This window comes from Anomalospiza imberbis, chromosome 27, assembly GCF_031753505.1.
Source record: "Anomalospiza imberbis isolate Cuckoo-Finch-1a 21T00152 chromosome 27, ASM3175350v1, whole genome shotgun sequence".
NCBI lineage: Eukaryota > Metazoa > Chordata > Aves > Passeriformes > Viduidae > Anomalospiza > Anomalospiza imberbis.
The window spans coordinates 1283825-1311106 of record NC_089707.1 but is presented as its reverse complement, the minus strand read 5'-3'; the positions used below and the strand labels follow the sequence as shown (position 1 = coordinate 1311106).

Sequence of the window (27282 nt, the reverse complement as noted above, 5' to 3'; positions counted from 1 at the left end):
AAATCCAGAGGTGAAAGGTGGAGCCAGTCACCAGGAAAGATCAGATCCTTTGCTCCGAGTCTCTCCTCCCGTCTCCTTTCCAACAATTGTTATTTTTAAATACCCGATTTCTGTAGCTAAAATGTGCTTCTTTGACCTGCTGGGGCACCAGGCGGCGCGGAGCAGCTGGGGTCCCCTCGGGGTGGGGGTGCTCGGGTCCGTGGAGGCAGGAGGGGACTCCTTCACCATGGAGCTTCTCTGGGAGGGATCTGGGACCGGGGTGCTCTTGTGGGTGGGGGCCTGTGAGGGACCTGGGGTGTGGGGGCTCCTGGGGTGTCCGGGGGGATCAGAGGAGGATGCCCATAGAGGAAATGGGGGGTACAGGGATGTCCTCAGCCAGGTTTCCAAAACCCTCAAGGGACAGAAGTGCCATGTGGCGATGTCACAGAGGGTCTGGCTGCCCTGGGGAACCCACTGCACCTGAGCAGGGGAAAACCTCCAGCAATCAGAGACCTGGCAGGAGCCCGGGAGCCCTCCAGGCACGCCGGGAGCACTTCCCCTGCTCAGTCCCCTTTGAACCACAGCAGGTCTGGCCCTGGTGCAGTGGGGCTGTGCCAGACCCCAGCCTGTGACACCACTTCTTGTGTCACCCCCACCTCCACCCCTCCTCTGTGGGAGCCACAAGGGTGGCTGTGACAGATCAAGGCTGGTCGAGAGGTCAGGACGGGCCCCTCTCCCCAAAAACCTTCATGGGCAGGGGGAGACAGAGCTCTGTGCTCCCCAAGGACCAGGGATGCTTCCTTCGACACAGAGCCTCGCTCCTTCCTCCATCCCACACCGCCCATGGGGACTGAGCTGACCTGGTCACAAACCTTATTTGCCACGAGCTGGCAGGAGGTGGCAGCAGGAGGTGGCCCAAGGCCCACGTCCCTGGGTGACACCCAGCTGAGGGTTTGGGAGGCTAACAAACCCACCCCAAAAGCACCCACCCCGGTCAGGCCATGTGTGTGAGACTGGGGTTGGCTTTGTCATGAGGGGGACATCCAGGAAGGGGCAGGGAGGGCTGGGGGACATCATGCTTTGGAGAAAGTGCTTGTAGACGACGAGGGGACCCCGGGGTTGGCGCCTGGCTCCTCCTGCCAGCGGTTCATGCACCGCCGGCGGGCATTCATGAAGAAGTTGCTGACGGTGTTGAGCTCCAGGCCCAGCTGCTGGGAGATGGTCATCTGCATCTCCTTGGACGGGCGCTTGTTCTCCTTGAAGATGGCGATCAGGGTGCGGCGCTGCAGGTCCGTGAAGACCAGGCGCTGCTTCTTGGGCTGCAGGCTCCGGTCCTTCTGCTGCTCCTGCTCCTTGCGTTTGCAAGCTGGAGATGTACAAAAGAGAGAACAGGGCTGTTAATTTGGGGTTCCCCACCCTGGCCCGCTTGCAGCTTGCCCGGCTGCCTCCCGAAATCCAGGCCCTTCCCACCAGGAAACTCGCTGGCTCGTGTCCCACCACTCCCTCCTCTTCCTCCCCGTGCCTCCTTGAAATAATTACCCCTGAAGACCCCAGAGTTACTAGACTAGCCCAGATCTGAGAGGGCTCTGGGGGAATATTTCAAGGGCAAGGCAAAATATTCCAAAAGAGGCTCTAACCCCCAATGTAGTCCAAGATATTTATTCTCGAAGGTTTCCAGGGGGGAAAGAGACCAAACAAGGAAGAACAGGGCCTTTATCTAGACTCCTGCTCAGGAAAAGAGAATTGGCTTTCAGCCAATTAGGTCAAGAAAGGAAGGAAGGGTTAAACTAAAATGGGTACAGCTACAGGGGTCTCTGCAGGGGGAAAAAACCATTTCCCAGAGGAATACAACATCTCCTGAGAAGGGACAATGGCCTCTTGTGACAACAGGGTGACAAAAGCCTGGGGGAAACCCAGGAAAAGCCTCAGCATCTCCAGCTGACCCTGGGACTAGAGGCTGAGGAAAGCCCTGGACTGCTCTGTTCCCAGAGACTGGCTATTGGGCTTCATCCCTAAATTCTGGGGTTATCCTTGGGCCTCCCTCGGCATGGTCTCACTCTCCTCCTCATCACCCCTGTGGGTGGCCCTGAGGACTCAGGGAACCAGTGGCTCCTGGCCACCACATCCAGCTGCCAGCTCGGAAATGCAGGGCAGAGCCAGGGACAGGGACATCATGGAAAGGTCACTCTTCAGCCTTAATCCCTCAGCATCAGCTTGGAAGGACCAATCATGGATCCACCTGCTCTGGGAAGGGTTTTCCTGCCTGAGTCACGAGAGGCTCCAGGAAATTCTGTCTCCCCTGTGTGCCTTTGCTACCGGATCCTCTGGCACATTTGTCAGCATTGAATTAAAAGCTTCCCCCACAGGTTTGGCTGGAGGCAAAGGTCAGCACAGAGGGGCTGTCACGTGAGGAAGCCAGGAAAGTCCCCCTGACTCCAGCACGCGGAATGAGGGCAGAGGGGGAAGTGAGTAAAAGAAATAAATATATGAATTTTAATTGTGGGGGATGTCCAGCACACTGCTGGTGGAAGAGATGGGACAAGGGGACCTTTGCTATGATATTTTCCTAGAAAACTGTAAAATGGTGGAGGTGGCTGATCCAGTCCCTGCTCAAAGCAGGGCTGACCCTGAAGCTGTCGGGGTTTGATCTGAGTGCTCAGGGACTCAACCAGACACGGAACTGCAGGAACCTAACATGGCAAGGACAAGGCAGGGCATGGACCTGACCCTACAGGGCTGGGGACAAAGCATTTCCTCCTGGGAAGCTCAGAAAAGACAGAGCAAACTGTGGGCTGAAGACTTCCCAGAGGAAGTCCCACTTTTGCCCAGGGCAGCAGCAGTTTTCAGCTTTTGGGCTTTCTTGGTTCAGATCTTCTGAAGGATTTTGCAGGGTCCCTTGAGACATTTGTGTCTGGGTGGCAGATTTCAGCTTGCTTCTCTCAGGCACTTGCAGAAGCCTCTTTGGCCTGGAGGGCTCAAAGCAAGTTCCAAGCTCCAAGCACAGAGCTCAGAGAGGCCAAGGCCAAAATGCTGCAGGGGCACAGGACAGGTATTCCCCTTGGGCTAAACCCCTCCCTGCTCTCCAAACACACCCCCACAGCCACAGGGAAGGCAGTGCTTAGCTCAGGAGTAGTGGGAGGGTGTTTGCAGTCATTTCTTCCTCACTGGAAAATAAGCAATCTCCTCCTCCTGTAGCTCCTCAGCCGCCTCCACTACAAGCCCTCTTCACATCAGCTCGGACTGAGAGAGAAGGATGGGATCCACCCCTTCCACCCGGAGCTGGGGAAATCTGGAGCTCACTGAAGGAGACCATTTATGCAGCAGATTGAGCTCTGTGTCCCAGCTGCTGGGCTCGGTCCTGGCCCTGTCCCCACGCCGTGCTGGGAGCCACCAGCTCTGCTCCCACTGGGCAGGGGATGGGAGGCACCGAGCTGGACACCACCAACCACTCTCAGTCCAAACCAGCCAGCCCTGGTAAAGCCAGTGGAGAACCTTCCCCTCCCCTCCTCCCCCCCTAAGTAGGTTTGGCTACACACCACCATCCTTAGGGACAAAGGGACACTCTGAGTGATGCCAGGGGACCCTGTCCCAGGGTACCTTACTCAAACAGCCAGCAGAGAATGTGGAAACCTACCCTATGACCATCAGATGCTTGCAAAAAGAACAAAAAAAAAAAGCCTTTATAGAAAATTTGACTTTTTTTCCCCCAGACATGAATTTTAAAAAAGAACCCACCCCAAATGTCCCCCCAAGCCAAACAACAAACAGAAACCCCCCCACACACACTTGTGCCCCAAGCCCACCCTCCCCAAGCCCTCCCAGCACCCCAGCATGCTCAGCTCCTCCTGTGTCCAGGGTGGGCTGCTCACACTCCACCCACGGGGCTTTTGCCCTGCAGGATGGCCCTTGGAATGTCTCCCATGTGGATGGGAGATGTGACCCAGCTGTCACCCTGGCAGTCCAGTCTGTCCTCTTGCTCTCTTTTCTGCTGGCACCCACTGACACCACTGTGCTGGACATCCAGCCCGAGGTCCAGCCTTTCAGCTTTCCAACCTCCCGTTCCTTTTTTAGCAGTGTTTATTACAACCCAGTCTCCCATCAATAACCCTGAGCTCTGAGGCAAACATCAGGGTAAAAACACAAACCATCAGGGTAAAACTGGGCTCCTGCAGCAGAACCAGTGCGATTGTCCAGGCACAGGTGACGTCCCTCTCCTCACCCCTGCTATTTTGGGTTATTTTTGGCCTGCGCTGCTGCTGGCGGCCGCATCCCACATTTCCTGTGCTGGTTTGTTTATTTATTAATTTCCCTTTCTGCTGACGCAGCCCCACAGCCCTCTCCCCCAGCTCAATCTAATTACAGCTCCGCACAGCAGCGATCGATGGCGACGCTGCTCAGATCTATTTACGGCAGCCATCAACCCCTCAACGCAGGATCTTTTTCCCATTCCCCATCCCCTGGGCGCTGCTTTCCCAGGCAGGCTGGCGGTGCCTGTCCCCATGTCCCCGCAGGCAGCCAGGGCCGAGGGGCAGCCAGGGGAACGGCTCTGCCTCCCTCCCATATCAGCCGTGGGTGAGGCATTTTCTTTGTGCTCCAAAATCCCTTTTCCCCCCACGTTCTAAGATCCAAACAGCCCAGCCTTGGGTTAATGTTGTTTTTCCACCATGTCCTTCCCAACTCTCTGGCCTTGGCTGTGGGACGGGGACATTTCCACCCCTGTCTCTGCATGTGTCCCCAAAGGACAGGGTTTATTTATTGCTGGGCTTGTCCTGCTCCTCCTGGGGCACAGAGGGCCCTGGCAGTACCAGGACCAACCATCCCGGCCCCAAGCCTGCCAGAGCTGCAGGGGCGTTTGGACAGCGCTCCCAGGGATGTTCAGGGTGGGGTTGTTGGGGTGTCTGTGCAGGGGCAGGGGCTGGGCTGATGATCCCTGAGGGTCCCTTCCAGCTCAGGATATTCCAGCCTCCCATGGCTCTAATGTTGGCCAGTAGTGGCTTGGGCTCACCCACAGTGGGATTTTCTCCTCTGTCGAACCCTCCCCAGCTCATTTCACACCCTCCAAACCCAACCAAGGAGCCCAGAAGTGACAAGGGGGGGATGGCAGACGCAGTGGGACGGGGTTGGTGACGGCACAGATCCCTCCACACAAGGCACGCAATCCAAACAATCCCATCCCTAAGGCAGCTCTGACCCGGCTGCAGAAAAAACCACAACGAGCAAAGACAAGGAGGAACCTCGAGCAGGGAAAGCAGGAGGAAAGAGCTCCAAAAAGCAGAGGCATCCCACCCTCCTCCCCAGAGCATTCTGCCCTGGGTTTCTGCCTCCCGGGAGCCTCATGGCAGAGGCAGCGCGTTTTCCTTGACTTAACCTTGACAGCTCCGAGCAAAACATCTCCCAAATCATTTCAGAGGGGACATAATGGAGACAATCAAATGGCTGCTGCTCAGGAACTGCGATTATGCCTCGCAGCGTGAACCCCGCCAAGCATTTAACTAATACCTGATGGCTTTGCAGGCTTCCACAGCCTGTCAGACCCTGCTTTCTCTATTATACCAGCAAACCTCTGCTTTTCGGCCCCAGCGTGCTCTTCCCTCTCCATTCACTTGCAATACAACCTGTAATTTTCTGCCCACTTTGCTTAAGTGCTGGTGATTTGTTGAAATCACAAAAGACAGCCAGGGGCTTTCAAAGCCAGCACGCCGCTGTAAGCAAGGTTAGGGGGGGGGAAATTCTGCACAAAACCCACCAGTTTCTCACTTTTTCTCCTTGTCAAATCATCTGCCAGGGATGGAAGGGGACTGAGGAGCGTTTATGAGCTCAGAGGGAGGTAGAGGAAGGGATGGAGAGGGGGAACCTGGATGTGGTTGGCAGGTTTCCCTGGTGCAAAGGTGGCACGGGCTGATGTGGGAAATGGATTTATAGAAAATTCTCAAAGCCTGGCAGAAGGCTCACACAGTGTGCACCTGTGTGCAAACCTTGAGATAAGAAATGCTGATTTAGAAATGCCATGGAACAGGACAGACATTGCTGAGAGAGAAATGGAAATAGAAAGTTTCAAAAGGTGGCCTTGCAAACAGGACTGGATACTTTGGAGAAATAGGACTGTGAAAGATGCATTGTATTAGGACCCACGAGGGGTAATTTTAGATGATTGGCTTTAAGGCATCTACAGCATGGTGTGACAAAAAGCTGATAGGCCAAAAAACACTTATAATGTTTTGTAATTAGGAAATAGTTAACTTCTGATTGTGATGGTGTGAATTATAACATCTGTATTGTCTCACCCTTCTCATGAGACTGAAAATGCAATAAAAGTTTTTAAAGCACCTCTCAGTTGCCCTCAGTTGCATCTCTGGGTCAGAAAAGGGCCTAATCCAACAGGCTGATTCCACTGCTGGCACTGGGTGGGAAATGGCCCTGACCAAAGCTGGCTTGTCTCTGTGCCTTCAAAACAGGCCCAGCCTCTGGACTGCCTCAGTTTCCCCCTCTCCTTGAAGCAGCAGAGGGATCTGAAAGGAGGTTGGAGCCAGGTGGGGCTCAGTCTCTTCTCCCAAGTAACCAATGACAGAAGGAAATTACCTCCAGTTGCACCAGGGGAAGTTTAGATTGGATATTAGGGAAAATTTCTTCATGGAAAAGGCTGCCCAGCCCCGGCACAGGGTGCCCACGGAAATGGTGGAGTCACAATCCCTGGAAGCGTTCCAGAAATGTGCAGGTGTGGCACCTGGGGATGTGTTTTAGCGGGGAACATGGCAGTGGTGCTGGGTTGGTGGTTGGACTTGATCTAAGGGATCTTTTCCAGCCTTAACAATTCCATAGCTCTGTGATATCACTCCCTTTCCCATAGAAAGGGGATGGCTGTTACTGCTTCAACCCCCACCCCGCTGCTCTGGAAGGTTTTGGGAGCTCCAGCTCTGAGCAAACAGGGATGAGCCCAGAATGAATCTCATGAATGAACCTCGTGGTGTCTGCTCCCCCCGAGCTGGAGCAGAGAGCAGGGAGCTTTATCTCCAAACCAGAAATCCTTTGCTTCACAGTGGGGCTGCCTGGGTGCTGGGGCAACTCCGAGAGCTTGGTTTGACTTCTCTTTGCACGGCAGGAAAAAGGAGATTTGTCACAAATAGAGGTCTCCAGCAGAAATTCAGATCTTCTCCAGCTGGGAGAACACAATGCTGACAGGACAGGCAGCAGTACAGAACAAAGGAAAAGTGCTCAAAAACCAAACCTCAACTTTCTTTTTGCCTTTTTTTTTTCCCTTGAAACTCCATTTGCTTCCAAACACAGACAAACAGATGGGCACAGGGGATGCGGTGGTGGGATATATGAGTAATGTGTGACTCCCACAATTAAAAGGCAAAGATCCTGTAGATATGGGAAGTTTTATAGATTTATAGTTGTGTTTTCCCCCCTTGTGTTGTTATCAGGGGGTGACCTGGGTTTGGGACATTTGGGAGGGTGGGTTGTTACTATGGCAGCTCCTGACTCCAACCGAGATTTAAGGCAGTGATCTCCACCACCGAACAGAGAAGGAGGAGCCGATGGGCAGAACTTTGGGAGGGGCCAAAGGGTTAAAAGGCAAAACCTCCATTGTGTGGGTGAGCCCGTGATGGGAAAAATCCTCTGCTCCTGGTGCCGTAATATTTTCTCTATTCAGTCTTCTGCTGTATTTTTGATAAGGTTTTAATAAACCTGTTAAATATTTTGGAAGTGAGTATCATTTCTCACAGTGCCAGCCATGGAATGACCTGCAGAGCCTGCCCTGCAGTGCCCACTCCTGGGACCCCCCAGCCTTCAGCTGCACACGACTGAAAAATCGCCTCCTGTCCTCCAAAACCTGTGGGGAATTTTGGATGCCGTGGTCCCACAGCATCTGAGCCCCTCTGTAGTGAAGAAAAGAGACATCAGAGACCACTCAGAGCCTGAGAGATGCGGTCAGGAGCTGCAGAGCATCCCAGCCCTGCTGGGCAGGACTGACACGGCTCAGCCAGAGCTGCCAGCCCCACACGTGTCCCTGTGCCACGTGTGCCCTGGTGGGGCCAGGCTTCCCCGCCGGTGTCCCTGGCAGCTCGGCGAGGACGAGGAGAGCCCCTGGTCATTGGTATGCAGCCAGCGCTGCAGGGGGAGCCGCTTCCCCGAGCCCAGCAAATTAAATCTTCCTCTGAGCGCTGCAAATGAGGAGATGAGATGAGATGAGATGAGACAAAGCGCTGCTGCCTGTGCTTCCCTTCCCTCCTGCACTTCCCTGCGCTTCCCTTCCCTCCTCACACCGAGGTTTCCTTGGCTCAGTCCTGGGAGCAGCTCTGATCCAGCTGAACTGGATCTGGCATTTGTTTTGCACCATATATTTTTCTATAGGTACTTTTCTTAGAGGTTAGAAATTTGTTATTGACCTTAGCAGGTGATCTTTAGGTTTTAAAATGATGATAGGTGGTGAATTCTTGGTTGGAGACTTTGCAGCTGAAATTTGCCTGTGAAGTTAGTAAATTAATGCTCTGTGTATGTGTTAATGGACCTAGGATGTTAAGATGATGATATTCTTTGACTCTTCCAGTTCGATCTAGAAATAATGGGTCTGGCTCTGGCAGCCACCCACACTGACCAACCCACACATCCCCCACAGCCCCAGGGGCTGGCATCTGGAGGGAAGGGGCTGGAAAGGGAAGCACAAGCCCTCTGTCTGTCCCCTGCTCAGGTGACAAGAGTCCTTCCCGAGATGGGGGTCCCGATCTGGGGTCATCAGAGCTGCCCCAACACGCAGAAGAGCCCCCAGGACAGCTCATTTCCTCTCCTGCACGTCTCAAGCTTGGCCTGCTCTTCCATGGGTGGCATTTCCAGCTTTCCCAGCACTGAAGCAGAGGAGTTTGTGTGGTTTAAGGGTGGCTGAAGCGACACAAAGGAGCTGTGGCTGCTGCAGCTCTGCTTGGCTCCATCCCTCCACATCTGCCCTGGTTTTATCCTTGTCCTCTCCAGGTGAGCTGTTCTGGCCCTGGTGGCAGCCACCAAACCCCCCTCAGGGACACCAAAACAGTTTCACACGACTTAAAAAGGTGAGTTTGTTGTTAAAAGCATTTCCTCTCTGCACAGGTTTCATTTCCCACTTGCTTTTCCACACACCTTCGTGAAGGCAGACCTGGTGCCCCTCTCTGCTCTCCCCGGCACCCAGGGGAGCCGGGATCAGCTCTGCTGGCAAGTCCTTTCCCCCATTTGTCCTATTTCCTCCCTTTCCAGGCCTTTTTTTGGACCAGGACCAGCTGCTTTTATTGTTCCGGAGGAGACCCGGCCACGGGGAGCTGCTGCCGGGGACTGCAGCGGCCGCTGCGCTGAGGCAGGGCTGGGCAGGAGCCCCGGAGCGCTGGCGGCTGCTCGGATCTCCTCGCTCCTCTCCCGAGTCAGCAGCACTTAGCGTGACGAGAGCAAATTGGTGCTAATGAAGTGCCGGAGTCAGCGGCAGCGCCCGGAGGGATGGCAAGCGGCGGAGGGGATGAGGCTGGAGAAGCTCCATCCTCTGGAATGAGTTTTCCTTGTGCTCAGCGTTGGTGCAAGAGCCCCAGCTGCAGATTCTGGGGGGGAAAGGGGAGTTTGGGGGCTGGTTTGTGTCACGGCTGCAGGGGGGCTGCTGTTGGGTCAGACATTAGGGAAAGGTTCTTCCCTCGAGGGTGCTGGCACTGCCCAGGCTCCCAGGGAATGGTCCCGGCCCCAAGGCTGCCAGCACAGCACTCCCAGAGATGCTCAGGGTGGGATTGTGCAGGACTTGGGGTGATGACCCCTGAGGGTCCCTTCCAGCTCAGGATATTCCAGGATTCTTCCATTCTGTGAGAAGGAAGCAATGGTGGACAAGGAGCCTGTGGTGGGAGCCCGGGGTGGCGTCCCTGTGCCACTGAACTTGTTAGCCCATGGGTTTTCACTCAGACTGATGTTGCTGTGCTGCAGGATGTGCTCTGTCAGCTGAAGGATCCACTTCCAAGTTTACTTCTGAAGGACCACTCCTGCAGCTTGAGTTGTTCCAGATAATATTTACTGAACAGGCCAATAAATTGTAAATTAATAAATTCAAGTGTTAATTAAACACAGGGGATTCACAGATCTACATATCAGCATTTGGTCCACATACTCTGAATTTCAGATAAATGCAAACTGAAAGAGAAACATTTGTGGCTGAGGGTCTTGGGCATTCCACTCCGTCCCCACCCCTTCACACAGGAGAGGAGCAGTGAGGATCTCCCTCTGGGATTCCCCCCAGCCTGCTCCTCCAGCTGCTCCTGGAACCCTGAGCAGGGACAACGAGCAAGTTCAGAGGCAATGGCACGTCCTTCAGCAGAGTGTGTGCTGGCCCTGAGCTGCTCCCAGCAGAGCTGGTGTCCAGAGAGGGCCCAGAGCCACCATCAGCCACAAAACATGCTGGAGACAGGGAAAACCCCAGGAGTTTCCTGCATGTCCTGATTAAATCTGGTCCCAGGTGCTTTTATGGGGTGTGAGAAGGGAAGGTCCCTCGCTGCTGGATTTCTTCCCCAGGTGCAGGGACAGCCAGGACAGTCTGCAATCCTCAGGGTGGGGCTTGCGCAGGGTTTGTGTCTCCAGGACCTCTGCAGGTGGGCAGGATGATGTGTATTGTAAAACGAAGGTGAACTCAATGGGAAGGAATGATGATGTCTAACATCAGTTCAGAAGGCTGAATGATTTATTTATTATAACTGTGCTATAATACATTAATATACTATTTAAAGGAGATACTAAAACTACATACTTACTTTCTCTAACTATTATATCTAACTGCTAACAGCTTGTGGCCCTGTTCGCCAGAGTGCAGCCACAGGTGGGTCTGATTGGCCAAACAATCCTCACCAGAATCCAACCAAGCAATCACCCCAGGTAAACAATTCTCCAAACACATTCCACATGGGAAAAACAAGGAGCAGAAACAGAAATTGTTTTCTCTTTCTTTCTCTCTGTGCTCCTCTATGAAAAATCCTGAGAAAAAGAAAAATGTACTGCCACAGATGTGCACAGGGCCATCGGCTGCTCCGGGTACCCCTGAGCCCCAGCAGCGCGTGGCAGGAGGGAGATCCAGCCTGGAGCCCCTCAAGGGGTGAGGCCCCACTCCAGGGGACCCCGGGGCATTCACAGCCCAGCTCCAGTGTGACCCCAAATCCCAGGTGTTCCCACCTGGCAGAGAGCCAGCACGGGGGGCAACCCCAGCCCTGAGCACAGACTGGGAGATGAACTCAGGGAGAGCAGCCCTGGGGGAAGGATTGGGGTGTTGGTGGGTGAGAGGCTCAGCCTGCCCCGGCCATGGGCACTGACCCCAGAAACCCCCCTGGGCTGGGCTGAGCCCCCAGCGTGGGCAGCAGGGGAGGGGGGATTCTGCCCCTCTGCCCCGCTCAGGTGAGAGCCCACCTGCAGAGCTGCCCCAGCCCTGGGGAACCACAGCAGGAGGACGTGGAGCTGCTGGAGCCAGGCCAGAGGAGCCACGGAGATGCTGCAAGGGCTGGAGCCCCTCTGCTCTGGAGCCAGGCTGGGAGAGCTGGGGGTGCTCCCCTGGAGAGGAGAAGGCTCCAGGGAGAGCTCAGAGCCCCTTGCAGGGCCTGAAGGGGCTCCAGGAGAGCTGGAGAGGGACTGGGGACAAGGCCTGGAGGGACAGGACACAGGGAATGGCTCCCACTGCCAGAGGGCAGGGCTGGATGGGATATTGGGAATTAGGAATTGTTCCCTGGCAGGGTGGGCAGGCCCTGGCACAGGGTGCCCAGAGCAGCTGTGGCTGCCCCTGGATCCCTGGCAGTGCCCAAGGCCAGGCTGGACAGGGCTTGGAGCAGCCTGGGACAGTGGAAGGTGTCCCTGCCATGGCAGGGCTGGCACTGGATGGGCTTTGAGGTCCCTTCCAACCCAAACCGCTCTGGAACTCTGTGACAGCGGCAGGGACAAAACCCCACGCTGCTGCTCGGCGTGGCCCCTCAGGTGTGCGCCCCTCGCCCCTCTGGCCCCGGGTGACACCGGCCCCTCCCCGGCCGAGCCTGAGGAGGGGTCGCAGCGCGGCCCCCCCGCCATGCGCAGCGCTGGCCGCGCCCGCCCCCCCCGCAGCCGGCAATGGTTCGTTCCGCAGCCGCTCTGGGCCGTCCCCGCCGCGCTGGCGCCCCCCTGCGGACGGCCGGGCGCACTCCCCCCCGGGGCGGACGCAGTGGTACAACCCGCCACGCCCCCCTTGTCCCCCCTCTCCCTCAGCACCATGGGCCGGTCCGGCCGCGCCCCGGGGGGACGGAATGGACACCCCCGGGAGCTGCGGGAATGGAACTGCCCGGCCCAGATGCGGGGCAGGGAAGCTCCGTGTGCCCCTTGCTGCCCATCCCTCCACATCCCTCCACATCCCTGCCCATCGCTGCCCATCGCTGCCCATCCTGCCCATCCCTGCCCATCGCTGCCCCATCGCTGCCCATCGCTGCCCATCGCTGCCCCATCGCTGCCCATCCCTGCCCATCCCTGCCCATCCTGCCCATCCCTGCCCATCGCTGCCCATCGCTGCCCATCCCTGCCCATCCTGCCCATCACTGCCCATCCCTGCCCATCGCTGCCCATCCCTCCACATCGCTGCCCATCGCTGCCCCATCGCTGCCCCATCGCTGCCCATCGCTGCCCCATCGCTGCCCCATCGCTGCCCCATCCCTGCCCATCGCTGCCCATCGCTGCCCCATCGCTGCCCATCGCTGCCCATCCCTCCACATCGCTGCCCATCGCTACCCCATCGCTGCCCATCCTGCCCATCGCTGCCCATCGCTGCCCATCGCTGCTCATCGCTGCCCATCGCTGCCCATCGCTGCCCATCCCTGCCCATCCCTACCCATCCCTGCCCATCGCTGCCCCATCCCTCCACATCCCTGCCCATCGCTGCCCATCGCTGCCCATCCCTCCCCATCGCTGCCCCATCGCTGCTCATCACTGCCCATCCCTCCACATCCCTGCCCCATCGCTGCTCATCGCTGCTCATCGCTGCCCATCGCTGCCCATCCCTCCCCATCGCTGCCCATCGCTGCCCATCCCTGCCCATCCTGCCCATCGCTGCCCATCCCTGCCCATCCTGCCCATCCCTGCCCATCCCTCCCCATTGCTGCCCATCGCTGCCCATCCCTCCACATCGCTGCCCATCGCTGCCCATCGCTGCCCATCGCTGCCCATCCCTCCACATCCCTCCACATCCCTCCACATCCCTGCCCATCGCTGCTCATCCCTGCCCATCCCTGCCCCATCGCTGCCCATCGCTGCCCATCCCTGCCCATCCTGCCCATCGCTGCCCATCCCTCCCCATCGTTGCCCATCGCTGCCCCATCCCTGCCCATTGCTGCCCAATCCCTGCCCATCACTGCCTCACTTCTGCTCCACACATATGGGGCAGTAAAACCACCCCAAAACCCCCACCCAGCCCCACAACCACCTCCCCGCGCCCCACCGGGACCCCGCTGTCCCCGGGGTGTCCCCCGGGCGCGTGGGGCCGCGGTGGCACGGGGGGACACAGCGCTAAGCCAGTGACTCTTAATCCACCGGGCCGGCGTTATTAGTTCAGCTCCCCAGGCATTTCCCGCAGTAATTGCGCTGATCTGCCAGGGATTATGCGCTGCCACTGGAACGATGGATGATGTTTTAATTTGAGCTGGGCATCTCCGGGGAGGGCAGGGCAGGACCGAGACCCCCTGAGTGCTGGGGAGGACGCAGAGCCCTTTCAAAGTCCCAGTGTGGGATAAAGGGGCTGCTCAGGGGTGTTTTAGGGTGAGGGGCAGCCGGAACCTGCACCCTGGTGGTCCGTGAAGCGATGCCCTGCCTGGGAGCTGAGCCAGCTCGACAACAGGGTCCCAGCACTGGGACACCAGTGATCCCAGCTGGATGGGGATGGGGTTCTCTTCCCAAATCCCAAATCGCTGCTGGGCTGGGGTGAACGATCACTGTCCCGGCCCCATCCTGCCAGGAGGGAAACCCACGGGAAAAGGGCTCCTGCCTCCTCCCCTCCAAAGGCAGCAGAGAACTCCCTCCTCAACATTACCTTTAAAAATGACCCCCACCCCGCGCTGCTCCTTCTGGTAACGCAGCAATTAATCACGGCGAGGATGGGATAGATTTGTAATCAGCTCCCCGCTCCCACCGCCCCCATTTCGCAGCCCTGGGTGTTTTTCCTGGGCCCCCCCGCGCTCCCCCGCCCCATTCCGTGTGGGGATGGGGCCAGCGCAGCCCATTGATCCTGCCCGGTCGATTTTATTGAAACTCCCACGAGTGGCTTTAACTGCGTGTTGGATATTGCTGGCACATCACTTTGATGGCGACGTGACCGGCGGGAGCTCGCGGGCAGGTTTGCGGGGAGGGCTGCGGGAAGGGGGGATCCATCCCGCAGGAGCTGCCCCATTCCCTGCCCCGTTCCTTGTCTCTATTCCCCGCCCCATTCCCTGTCCCCATTCTCTGCCCCATTCCCTGTCCCGTTCCCTGCCTTATTGCCTGCTTGCTCCCTGCCCCATTCCCTGTCCCCATTCCCAGCCCCATTCCCTTCCCCTATTCCCTTCCCCTATTTCCTGCCCCATTCCCAGCCCCATTCCCTCTCCCTATTCCCTGCCCCATTCCCAGCCTCATTCCCTTCCCCTATTCCCTTCCCCTATTCCTTTCCCCTATTCCCTGCCCCGTTCCCTTCCCCCATTCCCTTCCCCCATTCCCTGCCCCATTCCCTGCCCCCATTCCCTTCCCCTATTCCCTTCCCCTATTCCCTTCCCCTATTCCCTTCCCCTATTCCCTTCCCCTATTTCCTGCCCCGTTCCCTGCCCCCATTCCCTCTCCCTATTCCCTGCCCCATTCCCAGCCCCATTCCCTTCCCCTATTCCCTTCCCCTATTCCCTTCTCCTATTCCCTTCCCCTATTCCCTGCCCCGTTCCCTTCCCCCATTCCCTTCCTCCATTCCCTTCCCCTATTCCCTTCCCCTATTCCCTTCCCCTATTCCCTGCCCCTATTCCCTGCCCCATTCCCTGCCCCTATTCCCTGCCCCTATTCCCTGCCCCGTTCCCTGCCCCATTCCCTGCCCCTATTCCTTTCCCCTATTCCCTGCCCCATTCCCAGCCCCATTCCCTGTCCCTGTTCCCTGTCCCTGTTCCCTGCCCCATTCCCTGCCACATTCCCTGCCTCGTTCCCTGCCCCGTTCCCTGCCTGTCCCCAGGGCTTCCCCCCGAAGGTGGGAGGGTGGAATGGGACAGCAGAGCTGGGGAAGGGGCTTGGGATGGTTACAGGGAATGGTTTCTCTTGGAAAGGGGTTTGGGGGTAAAATGGGTTGAGAAGGAAAGGAGAGAGTGAAGGGGGGGAAAGAGAGCAGAGAGAAATGAGTCAAGAGGGAAAGGAACAAAGCAAAGGAAGAGAGAGAAAAGGAAGAAGAGGAAAAGGAGGAGATGCAAAAGAAGAAAGAAAAATGGAGAGAAAAATAAATAAGAAAAAAAGATAAAAGAAAAGGAGAACTATAAGGAAAAGGAAAAGAGAGGAAAAGGGGAAAGAAAAAAGAAGAAGTAAAAGGGAAATGAAGGGAGAAAGTGAAAGAAGGGGGGGTGAGTGAGAAAAAGAAAAGGTAAAGAAGAAAAGAAAAAGGAAAAAGAAAACAAGAAGGAGAGGAGGGAGCGAGGGGAGCCACGGGTGGCACAGCTCGGGTGGCACAGCAGTGCCCGAGGCAATGCCCAGCAGCGCCATGGTTTTCCCTTTCCACTCCTGCCTCTTTTCTGCCGTTCTTGCACAGCAGGAGACACTGCCAGGGCACTGCCAGGGGACAGTGACAGTGACACTGCCAGATGACACTGCCAGGTGACAGTGACAGTGGCACTGCCAGGTGACAGTGACACTGCCAGGGCACTGCCAGGGGACAGTGACAGTGACACTGCCAGGGCACTGCCAGGGGACAGTGACACTGGCACTGCCAGGGGACAGTGACACTGGCACTGCCAGGGGACAGTGACAGTGGCACTGCCAGGGGACAGTGACAGTGACACTGCCAGGTGACAGTGACACTGGCACTGCCAGGGGACAGTGACACTGGCACTGCCAGGGGACAGTGACACTGGCACTGCCAGGGGACAGTGACAGTGGCACTGCCAGGTGACAGTGACACTGGCACTGCCAGGTGACAGTGACACTGGCACTGCCAGGGGACAGTGACACTGCTGCGGGGCTCTGCCAGGTAACAGTGGCACTGCCAGGTCCAGCAGCATCCCGGAGGTTCCTGGGCTGGGCTGCAGCTCCGGAATGAATCCCCCATCCAGAGGAAGCACAAACCCTCCACAAGGCCCCTGAAAAGTGCTGGGGTACGAGGCTGAGGGTGGGGTCTGAGCCCCCCAATGCCCTAAATGTCCCCCAGGGTCCCTTTTCCCGAGGATGAAGAACCTGGCTCACCCCCAGGAAACTTCAGTGGGTCCACCACCTCGCCACGGTGACAAAAACCAGAGCAAAGAAATCATCTGGGTTTTTCTTGGAGGTGGTGAAGGCAGAGGAATCAGCAGTTTGGAGTGAAAACGGCTGTTAGGGGTTTGGGGAGATTCTTTCAGACTTTTTCCAGGAAAAGCAAGCTGGTTTGGAATCATCTTTCCTCGAATAAATGCCCTGATTTTGATGCTTTGTTTTCAATTTCTGTTTTCTGGCTGCCCGTGTGTGCCGGCAAGTGAGCGGGTGGCTTTGGGCAGTCCGCTAGAGGAACTCCCAGGGAAATACCAGGGTAGGGATTCGCTGCCTTCCACTTGAGAAATGTCACCAAAATCCTGCAGTCTGCCCCCAAAAAGAGGATTAACATCAGGCATTGATCCAGGCATCCATTTCCAGAGGCCTTGGGGTGACTCTGAAGTCTGGCAGGGCAGTGTCATCATCCCACCCTCCCCCTGTCCCTATTCCCTGTCCCTATTCCCTGTCCCTATTCCCTGCCCCATTCCCTGCTCCATTCCCTGCTCCATTCCCTGCCCAATTCCCTGCCCCATTCCCTGCTCCATTCCCTGCTCCATTCCCTGCCCCATTCCCTGCCCCATTCCCTGCCCCATCCCCTGCTCCATTTCCTGCCCCGTTCCCTGCCCTATTACCTTCCCCTATTGCCTGTCCCTATTCCCTGTCCCTATTTCCTGCCCCATTCCCTTCCCCTATTCCCTGCCCCATTCCCTGCCCCATTCCCTGCTCCTTTCCCTGCCCAATTCCCTGCTCCTTTCCCTGCCCCATTCCCTGCTCCATTCCCTGCCCCATTCCCTGCCCCATTCCCTGCCCAATTCCCTGCTCCATTCCCTGTCCCATTCCCTGCCCCATTCCCTGCCCAATTCCCTGCCCAATTCCCTGCTCCATTCCCTGCCCCATTCCCTGCCCCATTCCCTGCCCCATTCCCTGCCCCATTCCCTGCCCCATTCCCTGCTCCATTCCCTGTCCCATTCCCTGCCCAATTCCCTGCTCCTTTCCCTGCCCCATTCCCTGCCCCATTCCCTGTCCCGTTCCCTGCCCAATTCCCTGCCCAATTCCCCGCTCCATTCCCTGCTCCATTTCCTGCCCTATTCCCTGTCCCTATTCCCTGTCCCTGTTCCCTGCGCCATTCCCTGCCCCGTTCCCTGCCTCATTGCCTGTCCCTATTCCCTGGAGTTGGGGGGCGGATGGGCAAGGACCCCCCTCATTCTGGGGAGGCTCTGGAAGCACAAACCCCTTTGGCATCGAGCAGCACATTCCAGCCCCGCTGCGCCGGGTGCTGCTCCATCCACAGAGGGAAACGCAGCCGAGATCCCCCCACGAGCCGGGCTGGGATTTATCCGGGATTTACCCCGGGATTTATCCGGGGGTGCCGCGCCAGGGCAAAAAAGAGACCCCCGGAAAATGGGAAAATCGCGGAATAGGGCCAGATCTATGGGGAAATTGCAGGGCTGGGGTGCTGTCGCTGCGCTGCCCGGCGGTGGGAGCAGCTCCCCGGAGCGCTGAGATCTCTGTCAGCCCCTGATGCTATCGCCCGTCAGCAGCTCCCGGCGCATTTGCAATTTCATCCCCGATGGAGAGACTTCGCTCGTTACCTGCTATTTATCGGCCGTCGGGAGGAGCGTGGCTCCCACAGAGAGACCTCGAAAGGCGCTGGGGCACCGCGGAGTTCCTCGGGTTTCATAACCCAGCGCTGCCAGAGCTCTGCCCCGCGCTGCCAAAGCACCCTCATCCCCCCGCTGCCCAGGGAAACTGAGGCACGAGCGGGGTTGTCAGTCCATGGCTACGTCACGGCTCGTGTCGCTTCCACGTGGTGGCACTTGGTGTGGGGAAGCTTGGGGACATTTCCCAGGGGCCAAAACTACCCTTGCCACGGCCCTTGGACTGTGCCCTGCCCGTGCTGGGCACCGCTGTGGGCGCTCCTTGGGGACACCACCACCTGCGGCCCGAGGTGTTTCCCCCGCTCTTGGTCCATTTGGGGGTTTTGTAGGGTCCCTGACAGCCAAACCTGACGCTTTGGGTTCCCGGTGGTGCCCTCAGAGCTGTGCCACACACCGAGCCCCCTCGGCACACCCAGCCCCAAATATTTATGGCTCTCTGGATTCATTCCTGCAGCAGGAGAGCTCTGTTCTCCTCCAGCCTGCTGAGCCCTGAGCTCAGCAGAGTGGGGTTGGTACCCCTGGCCATGGCAGCAGCAGCAGAAAAAGCTGCAATTTGTTCTTTTTTATTTTTATTTTTTTTTCTGTCAAGATGTTGGGATTTTCCTCCCTCCGAGGAGAATACAGCCAGTCCCAGCCTTCCCACAGCAGCCCCTGCTTTCCCCCCCTGCTCCATACAGAGATTTTTCATTCCCTTCTCCCAGGCTGGGCAGAGCTGAGCCACCCTCAGTCTTCCAGGGGTGACGAGTTTCCCAAATCCCAAAGTGAATCCAAGCAAACCAAGGAATACGAGCAACCCACAGCCCTGCCCATCTCAGCCCAGCATCCCTGCAACCCCCCCATGTGGGCAAGGCATTGACTTCAGCACCTGTGAAACGTCTTGAACCCAACCCCTCCAGAAATAAAACACCTTGAACACCGTGGAAAGGCTTTAAAATCACTTCTGAACCTCCTCTCCTTGCACTGCAGAAACCACCGGTGTTTAGAGCATTGATGCAGATCCATAACGGAATATATATATATATATATATATATTCCATTATATATATTTCAAGAATGACCCTAATAACTTAACAAAAAACAAAAACAAAAACAAAAAAATCAACAAAAAACCCCAAAAAAACAAAAAACTTAAGCAAGAACTTAGCAAATTTATATATATATATATATATATATATATATATATATATGTATAAAAATAACTTAGCAAATATATATATGTGTGTTTATATATGTATAATATGTATATATGTATATATATATATATGCATGTATAAAAATTTGCTAAGCTATTAGGGTAATTCTTGAAATCCTACCCATGTCCATACAAACATCTCTCAGTTTTAATATTGGGTCCTTATTTTTTAAATACCCTGGTCCCTCCTTCCAGCACCAGAGAACCCACATTTCCTCTGCTTAGCTATTTTTTAACAACACCAAACGTTTCAAAAATCCATTTCTCCAGTCCAAGACTTGCTTTACGTCTTGCTGGATACAGAGATCTCCCTGTATCATTCGAGGTATTAACAAGATTTTTGAATTACCATTAAATCAGCTAAATTTGCCGCTCAGTGGCCTCAGTACTGCACGGAGCCAGGATTAAACACATTCCAAAAGCTGCTGCTCGCCAGCACTCCCTGCCCCAGCTCATTCCTGCATTGCTCCCACCTGGCAGAGGAATATTTTGGATTCCACCTTTCCTTTTGGGCCAGTTTGCAAAACCAGGGCTGGCCCCAACCTCTCTGCGCTGCCCTTGAGGCTGGGCAGGAGTAGGGCCACGGCCAAGTGCTCATCCTGGCTGGGTCCAACTGTATCCCAGGCTGATGGGACACGTCCTGGGTTGGTGGGACTCATCCTGGGCTCCTTTAAGCCTCAGCTTCATGCTAAACTCCAGGAATTTGCACATCTCAGCTCAAATCCAAAAAAGAAGCCCGGCCAGAGCCATGAACGTGGATTTGGGGTGAGAGCAGATCAAGTGCCTCCATTCCTACTCGGGTCAGCCTCCCTCTGCTTGAACCTTTCCAAAAACCTCAGGGAACCTCAGGACACCCTTCCTCTCCTGGGGTAGGTGACTGGTCCGGTTCTGCTCGAGCCAGGAAAGCAGCAATCCCCGCAGGGAACACGGCCCCTCCTTAGGCAGCAGCATCCCAAATCGCACCCAAGGTCTGGAGCAGGAGGGCAGCTGGATTTCCCACCTGAGCTGCCAAGGCTCAGTTCTTTCAAAGCAGGCTCTGATGGAGTTTATTTCATTTTGAATCTTATTTTTGTGTTCCTGTTTCCGGTCAGCCATCGCCACCCTGCTCCAAGCCCAGGACAGCCTCACACCAGGAGCCTCCTGTGCCAGGAGGTTTCTGCAGGGATTTTTGTTTCCTTTACACCCAGGTGATGCCCGGGGCAAAGCAGGACATTCCCAAGGCAGGAAAACACGAGCCTGGGCCCTGCCTCTGCTCTTCTCCTGCCTTCACCATCCCTCTGCTTTTTTGGCACCAAGGAAGCTGGGCAGAAAACGCAGTGATGGGAGCACAGAGTTTCCTCCTCAGCCTCTCAGTGGGGCACGGCTGCCCCCCCAGAGCCACAGGCTCCCTGGCCCTGCAGCTGCCTCTGAGCAGAATGAGAAAATATTGGATTTGTTTTGTGAAGAGGAAAAAAAAAATAAATAAAATCCAATATTCTGTCTGAGATCCCAGACTCCGTGCCTGGTTATGGCAGGAAAATGCTGTAAATCTCCCCTTTCCCCACCAGCTGGGAGAGAAAAACCCATTTTCTTTTAATATTCTTATTTTTCTCCTGGTCTAAGCCCCATCATTTTGCAGTCAGCTCTGCAATCTCTTTGTTGACCAGGGCTTAAACCTGCTCTCCCGGCTCCCCCGACCCCGGGAAGTCGCCTCGCACACCCTTCCCAGCAGCTCCCAGGCAGCGGCAATGAGATTTTAATAGATGTATTTTCAAATTAGTTCTGGGCCTTTCAAGACTTATCAGTTAAATGAGGTTTTTCAAATTGATTCAAAGGTCACTCCGAGAGTTTTCTCTTCTCTGTTATCTCTCCCTTATGGTTTCAGTAGCGATTGACAGGACAAGGAAAAAAATTATCACCCCCGTGTTGTACACCCAGAAAAAGATAAACCCAACAAAAACCCACCCAAAATGCGAACCCAAATTAACAGGAGGCGGCAAGAAAAGCCCCGGGCGTGGCCCCCGGGGCTGGGGCGATGTGCAGAGCCCGAGGGGGATTTGGGGAGCAGCGTTTGGGGGAGCAGAACCCCGCGGGCGCGGATGGGTGGCAGGCGGCACCCCGCGGAGAAGGGAGGTGGGGGGAAGGAACCCCATTTAATGTTTAACCTGCGGGAGGTTTATTGGCCCCTTCTGAGGCGCAGATTAGGAGCCAACAGAAAAACAGCCGCGGGCGGAGCGAGGCGGCCCCGCTGCGCTGATAAGGCGGCGGCGCGGAGCGGGGCGCGGAGCGCGGAGGGTGCGGGGAGCTGCGGGACCCGGGGTTCAGGCAGTGAGGGACACCAGGAGCTGCGGGACCCGGGGTTCAGGCAGTGAGGGACACCAGGAGCTGCGGGACACGGGGTTCAGGCAGTGAGGGACACCAGGAGCTGCGGGACAGGGCGCACGGAGAGGAGCGGAGCGCGCAGCGGCCGCCCCCGCGCAGCCGGGAACACCGGCGGTGGCTGCTCTGTGCGGGCAGCTCCGCACCGGCGGAGAAAGTCGCCTCTAATTCACGGAATCCCAAAACGGGTTGCTTCAGAAGGGACCTTAAAGCTTATCTCGTTCCAACTATATTTACGCGCTAAAAAAAAAAAATAGCAAAATAAAATAGTAATTTAAGAAAAAAATAAAGAAATTCAAGTTTAAAAAAATATGTATAACCCAAAACAAAACAAAAACCCCCACACTTTTTAAGGTTTGATTTGTTGTTTTTTGTTTCCCAACTGGACAAAGCTCTGCCTCCTTTCCCGAATCTTTCTCCGACTCCCTGCGCGGGCAGCTCTCCCGGGCCGGGAGGAGCCGCTGCGAGCCGGGACCCCCAAAATCTCGTTTTCGGCCATTTTACGGCGACAAAACCCATTCTCTCCCGGTCCTCCAAAGCTCCCCGCGGCTGCGGCGCCTTTTCCCCGTCGCCTGCGGCCACGCGCGGATCGAAAGACACGAAACCGTCCGCGATTTTCTGCCGCTCTCCCGGGCCAGAGCCGGGCCCGGGTCGGGACCGCCCGGTGCCGCCCCGGTGCTCGGTGGCCGCGGGCCGGGAGGAGCCGTCGTTGGGCCAAAGTCGTTTGAAAGAGGCTGAAATTAAAACAAAACTCGTAAAAAAAAAAATAATTCCCGAGGTTTTATTCAGCGCCATCTTGTCCCTTTTTCTATCACGTCTGTGTATTAATTTGCGGTATTAATTAGTGGCATTAATTATTGGTATTGTCAAAGCTCTCGGGCATTTTTCTTGGCCCAGCCCTGCGGTCGTGTTTGCAGTTCCGGGGTGATTTTGGGGTTTGTGTTGAAAAACGACGCTTCGTGCTGCGGTGGAGACATGCTCGGGGAAGGGATTCATAGGAGGAGATGAAGAATTAAAAAAGAAAGGGAAAGAAATAAAGGAAAAGGAAGGAAAAGAATGGAAAAGGAAAGGAATAAGGAAAGAAGGAAAGAAGGAAAGAAGGAAAGAAGGAAAGAAATAAAGAAATAAAGAAATAAAGAAGGAAAGAAGGAAAGAAGGAAAGAAGGAAAGAAGGAAAGAAGGAAAGAAGGAAAGAAGGAAAGAAAACCAAACAAAACGAAAAAAATCAAGTTAAACCAGAAAATAATTAAAATGGAGAACGAAAAAACAGGTTGGGGGGTGAGGGGTGGAAGTGTTAATGGAAAAATAAAACGAAAGGTTGGAGAGGGAAAAGGAGAAGCGAATGTAGAAGCAGCAGGAACTGCCCAGCTCTGAGCTGCCCGGGCCCCTCCGGGCCAGCCGCACCCCACGCGCGGGGGTGAATTCCACGCACAGCCGGGGAAAACCACGGCAGGAGGGATCCCCGAGCGTCCCTCCGAGCTGGGGATGAAGGAAGGCGGCGAGCAGGGAGCGCCGTGCCGCGAAAGGGACACGACGGCGTTGTCGCCCTCTCGGGAAATAATCACGAGAGAACGTCCTGGTCCTGAGTGTCGGAATAAATCCGTGGCGGGCAGGGGGTTCCCACTAGAAGGGGGGGGCTGGGATGGGAGCGCACCCACAGCCACGCGAGGGACACGCAGCGTGGGAGGCACCCCCTGCCCCCCGCGGACACACGGGGATGGAGGTGCGGGAACGCTCCCACCGCCCCCATCACCCCTCGGGGACGGAGCCGGGGCATTTTCCGCCCCCAAGGCACGAGGGACCGGGCTTTAGCGGGTGGGGGGGTCACACCCGTGCAGCGACCCCAAAAGTGCCACCGTGGGAGCTGTGCGTCACCCACGGGCCCTCGCAGGCCTCGCGGGGCGGTCACGAAGTTGGTGGAGATGAATCTGGAGCGGGCCCGGGGGTCTGCGGCCGCGACTTGGGGTCGCAGAGATGAATGGCCCGGGGGGACGGGCTGGGCACCGCCAGCTGCTGCCCAGATGTTTCTCCGTGGGACCCCTCCTCTTCTGCGGAGCCCCCTGGGGCGAGCGGGGCCGGAGGGAGCCCGGGGCGGCCGGAGCTGCAGCCCCCTCATCTCCCAGCTGAATAATTAATGGTTCATCTGCGGAGGGGGCGGCGGGACGGGGGGAACTGGGGTGGAAAGAGGAGAAAAGCGGCGGGTGCCATTTCTAGGGGCCCGGCGTGGTCATCGATCCGCGACTCAGTGACTCGGACTAATCCATCAGATGGACTCCTGCGGCCCCGGACCGGGACCAGGGCTAGGATCAAAAACAGGAACAGAAAAAAGACAATAGGAATAAGAATAGGACCGGGACCAGTACCAGGACCAAGACCAGGAATTGGAATAGGAATAGAACCAGGAGCAGAACGAGGAATAGGATCAGAAAGAGAAATAGGAATAGAACCAGGACACAAGCAGGAATAGGATCAGAACCAGTACCAGTCCTTGCTGCCACACGTCGAACACCTTTTTTTTTTTTTTTTTTTTTCCTTTTACCGGGAAGGGAAAATTCCTCTCGCCGCCCAGGTCCCTTCCCTGCTTGCCGGGGGGCGAAGGTGGCAACCATCCGGACCCCTCCAGGCCCCCAGCCCGGGGCAGCGGAAAGAACCAGCGGACTCACCCCGAGGCCTCGGGCTGGGCCGGGCTGGGGATTCACCTGCATCGACCGGGGGGCTCGGGCCCGGCCCCCCCCAGCGCGACCCCTTCCCCCCGATGCCGCCGCTCGGGGCAGCCGGGCCGGGGCTGAGCCCGGGGGCTGGGGCGGACCCAGGGCCGGGCCCGGGCGGGACAGACGGCGGCAGGAGCGAAACGAAAGCGGGACCCAGCGCGGCTCGGGGCCGGACCAAAGCGGCAGGACCGGGGGGGCAGCTCGGCCGAGCCCCTCCAGGAGCCGCGTGGGACGGCCCGGGCCCGCGTGGGGAGCGAGGCGCAGCGCGGGCAGGTTCAGGACGGGAGGTTGGGCTGGTGGTTGGTGGATTTTTTCCTGTTTTCACGGGCAGCAGATGAACAAACCCCGTTCCCCGAAAATCTGGGGGGTTAATTCCTGTAAAGAATGGGGACATGGCGGCCCTGGCGCCGAGGAAACGGCGCCGGGGAAGAAAAATAATTTTCGGCAGAATAAGTCCCCCACGGCGGCGCGAGGAGCAAAGAGGTGACAGCAGGGACAGGGATCCTACGAGCCGGTTCGGGGACAGGGATCCCTGACACGGGCCGAGGACAAGGACCTCTCGAGGCGAGCTGAGAAGAGGGCTCCCCCTGAGCTCCCTCCAGCTGCGGCCACCTTTTTATCATCACCATCGCTGTTAGTTTTAATTATTATTACTATTATTATTTTTGAATTATTCATTATTATTTCCACTTCTGGCGAAGCAGAAGCCTAAGCCCGCTGCTCAATTAGCCCAAACAACGGGGGCATTAAACGGCCGATCGCGGCAGTGTTTAAATCTTTATTTACCAGAACCTTGTAAAGCCAGGAACAATTTGCATTCTATTAACTGCTTTTCAATAGGGCATCGACTGGAACTAAAAGATGCCACTACCCTGCCCTAATTAAAGAGCAACTGAATTACACTAAATACATATGAACGCTGCTCTTCCCCATAAATAACGGCGGGTCCTCGTCGCTGGCTTTGCCCGTCCCCACGGAGAGCTCGGATTTCTCAAAAAATAAATTAAAAATCACTAACGTGTGTTTTATCCGCCACGGCTCGGCCCGGCGGAGCCAAGAGCTCCAGTCGTTTCCGGGGGGAGCGGCTCTGTGCCGGGGTTGGCGGGGAGCACCGGGCACGTCCCCGCTGGCTGCTGTCCCCTCTGTCCCACCCTCCGGCCCTTTCCCCCGCGACCCCCGCCCGCCCTCGGCACAGACCGCCGCGTTTCTCCAGCACAGCCTCGGCCCAGCGCCGGCCCGAGACCGCGGGGAACGGCGCAGCGGGACGGCGACCCAGCCGGGGATTGAAGACACGGGGCAGGCGGGGCTCGTTCCTTCTGCCGAGGGCAGCCGGTGCCCGGAGGGAGCGGAGCGCGGCCCCGGTGGCGCAGCCCCGGTGGGGTGGCCCGGAGATTCCCCTGAGCGCGGCCCCGGTACCGAGAGGCGGCGGCCGAAGCGACGGCGGAGGAGTTCCACGGTACTGCCGGCGCCACGGGGCCGGTTCGGCGGCACCGAGAGGGAAATCCCCAAGGCAGGAGGACGGGCGGCGGCGAACGGGCACCTCTCGGCTCCGTCCAGCCGCGATCCCGCCTCTCTCGCGGGCAGCAGCAGGCCCGGGGAGGCGGGAGGTCGCCTTAGGTATAACTCACCTTAAATATAAATTCCTTCCCTTTGGTCTTAAGGTCACAAACCGGGTCGGTAACACCGCCCGGGCCCGGCCCCAGTTCGCGATAGCAACCCCGGAACCCCCGAGGGTTCCCACGCGTGTTCGCAGCACCCCCTGACCCACCCGCCCGGAGGTGCTTGGCGGGCGGCCCCAGCCGTGCCGTGCTGTGTCCTACCTGCCAGCCTGAGCGCCGACATCCTCTGAAATTCCGGCTCCTGCAACCATTTCCACATCCTGCGGAAAGTCTCCCGGCCGGACTTGAGCTTACTCCAGGGCTTGGGGTTCCGCAGCAGGTCCGAGAGGGTCCCCTGGGAGCGGCACAAGATCCTCTGCGCGAAGATGGCCTGCGGGATGCTGTACCGCTTCAGCTCGGCCGTGATCCGCTGGGCCACCTCCTTGGTGTTGATCTCCTCCACCTGCCCGGAGCCGCCGGGCTGGGAACCGGGGCCGGGCGCCGGGCGCTCCCGCTCGCCCAGCAGCGAGGCTCCGGGCTGGCCGTGCGGGTGGCCGTGCGGGTGCATCCCGTTGAGCGGCGGCATCATGGCCGAGCTGGGCGCCGCCAGCCCCCGCGCCAGGTGCTCCTCGCCCCGGGACAGCATCGCGGCGTGCGAGTCGAAGCCGTTGGGCGAGAGCATCTTCTCGTTGGGCAAGTGGCCGGCGGGGCCGTAGGGAGCCAGCGGCTGCTGGGCGTTGTGGAGGCTGCCCAGCCCGTTGGGCAGCGGCGATAGGGGCTGCCCCATGGCCGGCATGTCCTTGGGGTAGTGGCTGTAGAGGTTGCCCATGGAGGCCAAGCTCCGCTCGTCGCGCATGAGGGTGAAGCTACCGCTGACGTTGCCGGCCAGGCGCTGGTGTGGGTGGTGGTGGTGGTGGTGGTGGTGCGGGTGGTGGAACTTCTCCGAGACGGTGGAGATGGGCGGCAGGTGCTGCAGGGGAGTCAGCGTGGTGTAGGTGCTGCTCAGGCTCATGCCGGAGGGCGACTCGCAGGACATGCTCATGGCGGGGTGCAGCGGGGCTCCCAGGCTGTGCTCGCCGCGGTAGTCGCCCCCCTCCAGGATGGAGGCCATGCCCGAGACCATGGCGGGCCGGCCGTGCGGCACCAGGTTGCGGTGCGAGCTCTGCCGCCCGTGCGCGGGGCTCAGCAGCTCGGCGGGCTGCGAGTGCGGGACTCCGTGCAGGCTGCCCAGGTTCTCCATCGCCAGCTCCATGGTGGCCGCCGGGCTCTGCCGCTGCCTCGCCCGCTCGCTCGCTGCCTTCCTCCCCCACCCCCCCGCCGCCGCCGCCGCCGCCGCCGCCGCCGCCTCCTCCTCC

The 27282-nt window shown here is 57.5% G+C and overlaps 1 protein-coding gene across 1 annotated transcript; it reads right to left on the bottom strand.

Moving 5' to 3' along the window:
- Positions 1–865: 865 nt before the first annotated feature.
- On the bottom strand, positions 866–27282 carry ONECUT3 (one cut homeobox 3). The gene is made up of 2 exons (XM_068173997.1): positions 26150–27282; positions 866–1345 (listed from the first exon to the last, which is right to left on the bottom strand). Exons 1-2 carry the CDS (start codon positions 27177–27179, stop codon positions 1053–1055), a joined length of 1323 nt encoding a protein of 440 aa, XP_068030098.1. The 5' UTR covers positions 27180–27282; the 3' UTR covers positions 866–1052.